Source organism: Malus domestica, chromosome 01 (assembly GCF_042453785.1).
Source record: "Malus domestica chromosome 01, GDT2T_hap1".
Taxonomy (NCBI): domain Eukaryota; kingdom Viridiplantae; phylum Streptophyta; class Magnoliopsida; order Rosales; family Rosaceae; genus Malus; species Malus domestica.
In genome coordinates, this window is record NC_091661.1 from 18,731,697 (window position 1) to 18,740,999 (window position 9,303).

The 9,303-nt window shown below is 38.3% G+C and overlaps 2 protein-coding genes across 2 annotated transcripts; one reads left to right on the forward strand and one right to left on the reverse strand.

The window, feature by feature from the left end:
• Positions 1-584: 584 nt before the first annotated feature.
• Positions 585-3,673, forward strand: LOC103414026 (pentatricopeptide repeat-containing protein At4g01030, mitochondrial). The gene has a single exon (XM_008352477.4). It carries the CDS (start codon positions 713-715, stop codon positions 3,446-3,448), a length of 2,736 nt encoding a protein of 911 aa, XP_008350699.2. The 5' UTR covers positions 585-712; the 3' UTR covers positions 3,449-3,673.
• Positions 3,646-7,065, reverse strand: LOC103413926 (abscisic acid receptor PYL3). Its single transcript, XM_008352390.4, has 3 exons — positions 6,319-7,065; positions 5,392-5,607; positions 3,646-4,404 (listed from the first exon to the last, which is right to left on the reverse strand). The coding sequence occupies exons 1-3, from the start codon at positions 6,439-6,441 to the stop codon at positions 4,189-4,191; spliced, it is 555 nt and encodes a 184-aa protein (XP_008350612.1). The 5' UTR covers positions 6,442-7,065; the 3' UTR covers positions 3,646-4,188.
• Positions 7,066-9,303: the final 2,238 nt, after the last annotated feature.

Below are 9,303 nucleotides of genomic sequence, written 5' to 3' on the forward strand. Positions count from 1 at the left end.
TACAAAAAAATAATATTTTGTAAATAGTATTCGCTCTTGCTCTTCCTCGCCTTAAAATGGTGGTCTTGCACAAAGACATTTCAATGAATAGGAAGAGCAACTTCACAGTTCTTGTCCTTGCCTTCCTAAAACGGTTGGAGATATTCTAACCAACAAAGGTAATAACATATCAAGATCATCTCCTGAGCAGATGGAGAGGATCCTCCTGATCAAGCCCATCAGGCCATTCAATTTTTATCCAACGGCTATAATTATTATAACTTTTAAAAAAACCTCCAGTTTGTAACCGTTGGATAAAAATTGAATGGTCCGATGGACCTGATCAGGAGGATCCTCTCAATATGCTCAGGAGAGGATCCTGATCCGGTAATAACAACACCAATTCTGACTCACATCACATATAGCAATTAGCAGCACACGTAAAGTATCAAAACTCGACCAACTAAATTGTTTGCCACTTTTAAAATGGCATACAAAAAGTGTTTTAACTGGGTTCAACCAACTCCGGCCGGACCCAATAGCAATCATTCTGACATAACCGGCCGGTTCAAAAAGAATTACGTAAGAGGATCGACCTTATCCAAAAGAATCCAAAAATCCAAACACTTTCCCAATTTCCAATTGCAAATATGAAATCTCCCCAATATTCTCATAACTGCCATTTCTTCACAGCCAAACTACCTTGGCTTTCCTTATTAACTACCTAACCTCCATGGACAAACTAGCTCCATTTCACCACCTCTCCACACCTTTCCTCTTAAACCCGACAATCTTCAACCCCCCAAGAACCCAAAAAGCTCCAGGCTTTACCTTATTGGATGACTTGGGTCAGGTCAAAACTCTGAATTTAGTGAAAGCAAGGCATGCCCAGATGATAAAATTGTCTAAAAAGAGTAACATGGATGCCAAGGGAAATAATTTGGTCACATATTACTTGGAATTTGGTGATTGTAGGTCTGCTGCAATGGCTTTGTTTGCCAGCTCTGCACAAAACTATCACTCATGGAGTTCTTGCCTAGATGAACTTAGAAGATTTGGGGGGGACCCACAAATTCTTGAGCTTTTTTGTGAGTTTCATGGAGGTGGAGTGATGTTTGATAGCAAAGTTGTTTGTGTTGTTTTGGAAATCTGTGCAAGTTTGAAGAAGTTGTGGCCTGGGTTGGAAATTCATGGGTATTTGATCAAAAGGGGTTTTGAATTTGATGTGTATTTGAAGTGTGCATTGATCAATTTTTATGAGAGTTGTTGGGGCATAGAAAGTGCCAACCAAATGTTTGATGAAATGCCTGAGAAGGAAGATATTTTATGGAATGAGGTGATCAAGCTCAACTTGAAGAATGGGAGATGGGTGAAGGCATTGGAATTGTTCAGAAGTATGCAGTTTTCACGTGCTGAAGCAAACAGTTCTACAATTGTCAAAGAACTACAAGCTTGTGGAAAAGTTAGAGCTCTCAATGCAGGAAAGCAGATTCATGGGTATGTTTTAAGATGGGCATTGGATTCAGATTTGTCAATATGCAATTCACTTATTAGCATGTATTCAAGAAATGACAGATTAGAATCAGCTAGGAAAGTTTTTAATTCAATGAAAGATCGTAACTTATCGACATGGAACTCGATTATCTCTTCTTATGCTTCGCTTGGTTGTTTGAATGATGCTTGGATTCTTTTCCATGAAATGGAATTGTCTTATGTGAAGCCAGACATTGTGACTTGGAATTGCCTTCTGTCAGGACATTTTAACCATGGCTCATATGTAGCTGTCCTGGTGGTTTTGCAGCGAATGCAAAAAGCGGGCTTTAAGCCAAATTCAAGCTCTATCACTAGTGTTCTTCAAGCGGTTACTGAGTTATGTGTCTTGAAACATGGGAAAGAAGTTCATGGTTTCGTGATAAGAAATGGGCTTGATGAGTATGATGTTTACGTAGGAACTTCGTTGGTAGACATGTATGTGAAGAATGATTGTTTGTCCAGTGCTCGAAATGTTTTTGATAATATGAAGAACAAGAACATTTTTGCTTGGAATTCATTGATCTCAGGGTATTCCTTCAAGGGTATTTTCAAAGATGCTGAAAGACTATTACGTAACATGAGTCAGGAAGGAATCAAGCCCGACTTAGTTACATGGAATGGTCTGGTTTCGGGGTATGCAATGAGGGGCCTCCATAAGGAAGCTTTGGCTGTGATTCATCGGATTAAAAGTTCAGGGTTAACTCCTAATGTGGTTTCATGGACTGCTCTTATATCAGGCTGCTCGCACAATGAGAATTACGCAGGCTCACTCAAGTTTTTCATCCAAATGCAAAAAGAAGGTATCAGGGCAAACTCTGCCACCATATCCATCCTACTTAAAGCTTGTGCAGGCCTATCATTGTTGCACAAGGGTGAAGAGATACATTGTCTCAGTATACGAAAAGGTTTCGTTGAGGATGTATATGTAGCCACAGGACTCATCGACATGTACTGTAAGGCAGGTGATTTCAGAAGTGCCCATGAGGTTTTTAGGAGGACTAAGAACAAGACTTTAGCTTCTTGGAACTGCATGATTATGGGGTTTGCCATTTATGGCTTTGGGAAAGAGGCTATTTCTCTTTTCGAAGAAATGCGAGGAGTAGGTGTGCAGCCAGATGCTATAACCTTTACAGCTCTGCTCTCTGGTTGCAAGAACTCGGTCTTAGTTGATGAAGGATGGAACTTGTTTGATAGTATGACAACCGATTATAACATAGCTCCGACAATTGAGCATTTCTCTTGCATGGTAGATCTTCTCGGAAGAGCTAGTTATCTTGACGAAGCTTGGGATTTTATACAAACGATGCCATTAAAGCCGGATGCAACTATATGGGGTGCTTTCCTCACATCCTGTCGAATCCACAAAAACTTGAGGTTTGCAGAGATTGCAGCAAAGAATCTCTTTGAGTTGGAACCTCATAATCCAGCCAATTATGTCTTGATGATGAACTTATATTCAATGTCAAATAGATGGGAGGATGTAGAGCGTCTTAAAGATTTGATGAAGAATGCCGGGGTGAAAAACGGGCCTGTGTGGAGCTGGATACAAATTGATCAGACAGTTCATGTGTTCTCTGCCGAAGGGAAACCTCATACCGATGCAGGAGAAATATATTTTGAATTGTATCATCTGGTTCATGAGATGAAGAAATTCGGGTATGAGCCTGACGTTAGCTGTGTACATCAGAACATTGATGAGGCGGAGAAGAAGAAGCTGCTGCTAAGTCACACAGAGAAACTGGCCATTACTTACGGACTGATGAATACAAAAAGTGGAGAACCTATCAGGGTGATTAAGAACACACGAGTTTGTTCCGATTGCCATACAGCAGCAAAATACATGTCGTTAGCACGTAAACGCGAGATTTTACTCAAGGATGGTGTCGGGTTTCACCGTTTTAGTGAAGGAGAGTGTACCTGCAATGACTGCTGGTGAGGAAGATCAAGGCAGATGGAGTGAAAACTTCGCCCAAATTGGTCAAGTTTTTGGTGAATGCTCCTTACAATGCACAGAGCTCTGCGAGGATTGCTGAAGCTGGTTTTTCAACCGCCAGCCGGTTAAGATTAACAGAACTTGGGTTACTAGGAAAGCCCCTGAGATGTACATGTTCTTAAGGTTTTACAGAGATATCATAAGAAAGAATAGGCCATTTTTACTGAAGTTTCGACGTATTATCCAACAAGAAGAAAAAACGGAAGTAACGCGATTACAATAACTTATTAAGAATGCAAATACATAAAGTATACACACAAACAACGGAACAGCGGCTCGACGCCCTGAATCCTCCCTGTCCTACAAGATGAAAACCCCAATTCCATAGATACCATCTCTTTCCAAGACATATATTTACAGATCAGAGTCGTACTAACATCGGTATCACCATGCACGAAACCCAGGAACAATAAAACTCACAGTAGCTTTCCCTTTCCCTTCATGGAGAGCTTATAAAAACCTAGAAAGCTCGTCCTTGAAACACAAATACGAGAAACCCCAGCATCGTTACCAGAGTGAGGAAGGATGTTCATCAGTCGGAAATGCTAAAAGCAGCAATGTTCCCAAAGCTTCTGTGAATGGAAGGAAAGCTCGTACTATCCCTACAAAGCATCTAAGACAAAAAAACCACATGGTTGGTATAGCTATAGTCCATCGTACTCCTGTGCCATCCCCCAAATCCACTATTGATTGATAGGTTCGGTTCGGTCCTGGACAGCCATCCTCTCTGAGACATCAGCCAAAGACTTGAGATTGCACCGGATCAGAGCCTCAACAAAGTAGCATGTCTCATCCTTGGTATTCCCATCAGGCACATCCACTACAAAGGATTCAATAACAAGTGTCCCTGGTCTTCCTTCAATAACCTCACGGTGGACGGTAATAATTGAAGAGTAGTTCTGCAAATCCAAAGAACATATAGAAATGAGGTTGGGAAAGCATACTTGTACCACATAATAATACCGAAGTGTAAACAATATGATCCAAATATTAACGAAAAAAAATAGAAAACTAAATTGAGCATGATAAATTAACAAAATATACATATTTCATGCATGTGATGGCCAGATCCTGGCAGCGTCATCTGCCTAAAACAAAATTCCAACAAACTAAAAGCCAGACAAAAATTGCCATTATCAATATTACATGTTTTAAGATTAAGTCTTGAGACAAGTCGAGAATATTGCCAAGGGCAATCACCAAGGAACAATATCTGCAGGCACATGTTACATGCATTCCTCATACCATGCATATGTAGCATGTGAGATAATTCGATGGGACCTAGACATACACATGGCCCGATCCACGACTGAGTGCCTATGGCTATCACAAACAAGCAGCTAATGCTAGCAGTCAAACACACTCTCTATCCACTCCATCTATAAATAGAAAGCAAAACAAATCAATTATTTGCAACACAATTTGGAAAATTAAGATATTAAAACGAAAAAACATTTTCAAAAGCATTGAAATCCAAGCTAAACGGTTACTCGTGATGTATTCACAGCCAGGGAACCCTAAAATATATGCTGGTGATTAAAGAGCAGTCACAAATTAACATATAAGAAACCCTCAGGCACGCAGATGGAACAGTCCCAAACTACAAATCAATACAGTAGTTTTTATTTTATTTTATTTTATTTTTTTTAACTTTTACTGCCATGTGTACCGGAAGTTTTACTTGGGTTAACCTGAAACTAACGTAGCCATCCATGGTGATGGCACGAGTTATTTGTAAAGCGTGGAGCTGTGGAATGTGCCGCATACGCGTGGCATTAAAACACAAGGGCTACAAAGCACCAGACACAAGTGTACTTCCTATTTGACAATCAGCTGGATAAAGCAAGAACACGCCAGTAGGCAAAAAGAACAAGAAAGCTTCTTACCCTTAGCCTATGATCACCGCCAACAATCCTGATGCCAAGAATGTGCTCATCATCATCAAGAAGCTCCAGCCTCTCAGTGCTGGTTGTTGCGGGAAGACCAGATTTAACATTCACTTCTCTAACGCTCCCAATGCCAAGGTCCCCCTTCATGGTGCACCGACTAACAAACGGCTTGTACTTCTGCGGTTGATCAAATCTCCTCACCAAGGACCAGACCTGATAAAATACACCAACTTGATCACACTACTAAATCAACATCTTATCAAAAACAAAACAACAGTGAACCCAAAAGGAAAGCGTCAAACTTCCACTAGATATTTGCCATTAAAAAACTAACAATTTGTTTGGCTACTGAGAAAGTGCAAAAAAAAGGAAGCATTTTCTTTGCGTGCAAGCTAAAATTAAAGAAAAAAACGGCAAAAGAAAAAGAAACCCCCTTCCAATTTTCATAGTTCTTTTACATTATCTTACAATATTTCAACAACCAAATGGATTATACCTAACAAAATAAGTACAACAAACTAAAATTAAGCCCAACCATACAAAATTCAATTTTACTAAATCATCCTCAACACCAAAATTACTTTTAGCAACCATAAATTAGGTGAAAATAACAAACAAACTCGAATATTACAAAAGACCAAAAAGCTAATAACAATTTCTCAACACATATCCGACCCAATTGAACAAAGTAATAAAAGCCCCAGAAGAACTAACATAAGAAAGAACCCAGAAAAACTTCCCATCGTCCCCAATTTCCCAGATCTCCAAAACCCAAAAAAAGTCAAACCCACAAAAAAAAAATCCAATCTTTAACAAAGAGTCATACAAATCAACACCACCCAAATCAAAAGAACCACAATTCAGAGCTTGGTCAGACGGTTCAGAGAGAGATAAGGAGAGAGGGAAAGTTAGAGAGAGGCTTACGAGATGCACAGGGGCTTTGATGTGCCTGACCAGAGCCGAAGTGCACTGGTTCTCTCTGGGCTCGTGCCTGTGGTGCCTCCTTATGTACTCCGCCTCCACCGAGTCGCCGCCGCCGATGCTCATTTTCCGATAAAGTTTTGTTTCCTTTCAATCTCACAACCCTCACACCGTTTCCTTCTTTTTCTCTACAAACAAATGAGGAAGAAGGCAATACAAGACGGACGCTTCCAGACAGAGAGAGAGAAAAATGCTTTTCTTTATTTCTTGAAGAGGGAGAGAGAGAGAGAGAAGAGAAGGCAATACAAGACTGACGCTTCCAGAGAGAGAGAGAAAAATGCTTTTCCTTTCTTTATTTCTTGAAGAGAGAGAGAGAGAGAGAGGGAGAAGAGGAGGACGAGAGAGAGAGGCTTTCGGTGTGAAAAGGGGAGTGCCTCAGCTTATAGCTTGGCGGGTTATCATAAAACCTATGAGAGGAGGAGGAGAGTCCACTCTCCCCCACCGACAATTTAAATTTTTAATTCCAAAATTTATGCCCAAAGCCTTCTCTTTTTCCATTGGGTCCATTTGTACTAATTTACAAATAATAAGATAATTACAATTAATTTATTTAAATTATAGGTAGATTTATAAAATATGTGTATACTTAACAAAATATATATATATATGCGTGTGTACAATGTTAGGTAACATCTTATGTGAATATAGACTTAAATGTCTTGTCATATCATTATTAGACACTACACCTTCAACGTAATAAGAACATATCAATTACTCTGTGTACTATAAATGCGAGATTCAAATTCGAGTGCAGAATTCTAGCCATTTTAACTAAAAACGAGCCTCTTCGGCCCCATTTGTTGTCCTGTATTAAAAAAGTGCTTTATGCCTTTGTACAGTTTATTCATTTTTTTTTTTTACCAGTAAAATAATATGAAAAAAATTCCCACAAAATTTTGTCTAGGTTGGCATGGTGGTGATGAATTGTGTGGCGACAGACCACTATCTGGGTTGGTTTGTTGGGTGGTCAAGTGGGGATGCCATTCATTGGGTTAGCTTTATGGGTTTAGTAGGTATGGATTCTGCTGGCTTTGTTTTATTAGCCACTGAGCAAGTGGATGATTTTTAAAGTCAAGATTTGAAGGAGTGGGGTTGGGGACGATGCCCACTTGCCTGCGTTAGAGCATCTTTAACGCAAGCCAAATGAGATTTGTTTTGTTACTTTAATACAAAAAAAAATGCAATAAAAAAAACTCAAGCATCTCTGTCCAAATAAATGTCAAAAGTAAGAAAAACAGCAGTAATATTTTCTAATCAAAAATTCAATATGATGAGACAAAACATGAATTATCAGCCCTCATTTTTCAGTTAATTACTAAATGCATTTTTAATTTTATTTGTTTTTGGTAAAACATTTATTATAATAGTTTATAAGGTAATAAAATAATAGTTATATTTGAACGAGATTTTTTCTTCTGTTTTTTCTTAAAGTGATGAAGAGTGCCTTATTTTTGAAGTGAGGGGTGAGAGGGTTTTTTGGAAAGTTAAAATGGGTGTATTAAGATATTTTCTCATTTAAAAAGTAAATATTGGGTGATTTCAGTATATGGGATGTAGTTAATAATTTGTGAGGTGTTATTAAAAAAACAACCATTTGACATATCAAATGGAGCATAAAACTTTAAAAGTTGTCAAAGTGACAAAATGTCACATAGGCTGTCAATTTTATATTTTATGTTTTAAAAATTTGACATTTCATTTGAAGATGCTCTAATAAATTAGCTAAATACCTAGTTATCATAACTTTTTAAACAGTAACTAACTAAATTTAGCTAGGAGGAGAGAGAAATTGCATACTAAACTAATTTTTTCGGTTTGGTTTGATTTTATAATATGAATCGGTTTGTTTGCCGGACCAGGATCCTCTCCTGAGCAGATGGAGAGGATCCTCCTGACCAGGCCCATCGGGCCGTTCATTTTTTATCCAACGGTTACAAACAGAGGGCCCCTCTAAAAGTTATAATAATTATAACCGTTAGATAAAAAATGAACGGCCTGATGTGCCTGGTCAGGAGGATCCTCTCCATCTGCTCAGGAGAGGATCCTGATCCTTGTTTGCCCACCCTTAGCTGAGTTACTCATGCTTTTAAGGAATAGAATAAACTTAAGAGCTTACATAGAAATTCCAACTCTCGAATTGGACCCAAATTTCAGCATTTTAAAATCTAAATAAAAAATTTGTGTCGATTAATCGATAATGACAAAAAATTTACACAATTAATTGACTGACCGAAAGGGGAGTAGTACTAACTGTGTTAGCATTCGAATCAAAGATTGAATTAGAAAATAAATGAATATAATCTTCGTTCCACCAATATCAAAGGATAATATCAATGAGTTGGAATAAAGATGAGGAATAATGATTAGAGTAGTAGTCCAATCCCTCAAGTCATGGAATTACTTACATCTAGGGTTTTACCCTTTGAGTTTACTGTTTACCTATAAATGGAATGTGATGAATGCAAGCGTGAACCTTTTGAAAATCCTTCCATGGCAACAGAGCCATCTCCCTTGGTCATATTCCCAGCTAGTGGTCCAAGTTTTGTTGCTTCCCTTAGGTCATCTTTAATGGAGAGGGCTAAAGGTTTAAAAGCTAAAAAATGATCTGATTTATCAAAAAAATACCTCTAACCGATGGTAGGGGTACAATTTTGTGAAGCCCACCATGCTATTATTTGACCAAAAAAGCATGCCAAATGTAAGCCCCCCTCTTAATCTTTTATTTCGGACTCAACTCCTCAGTTGCAAAAATTAATTCAAATTCAATAGCTATATTTGAAAAATTCGACTGTAGTTTAACTAATAAATTGAAACTTAAAACTAATAGATTATTGAGATGGTTATGTTTAGCCCATTCGGTTGGTGATGATACTTGAGTATGGTCTGACATTGTTTCATTAAAAAGTTTTTTTTTTTGCAAGGTTATAA

Coding starts and splice junctions, on each gene's coding strand:
- LOC103413926 (XM_008352390.4), bottom strand. CDS start 6,441: ATGAGCATCGGCGGCGGCGACTCGGTGGAGGCGGAGTACATAAGGAGG. Junction 5,608..6,318: donor TCAAAGCCCCTGTGCATCTC/GTAAGCCTCTCT, acceptor GTATTTTATCAG/GTCTGGTCCTTGGTGAGGAG. Junction 4,405..5,391: donor GCGGTGATCATAGGCTAAGG/GTAAGAAGCTTT, acceptor TTGGATTTGCAG/AACTACTCTTCAATTATTAC.
- LOC103414026 (XM_008352477.4), top strand. CDS start 713: ATGGACAAACTAGCTCCATTTCACCACCTCTCCACACCTTTCCTCTTA.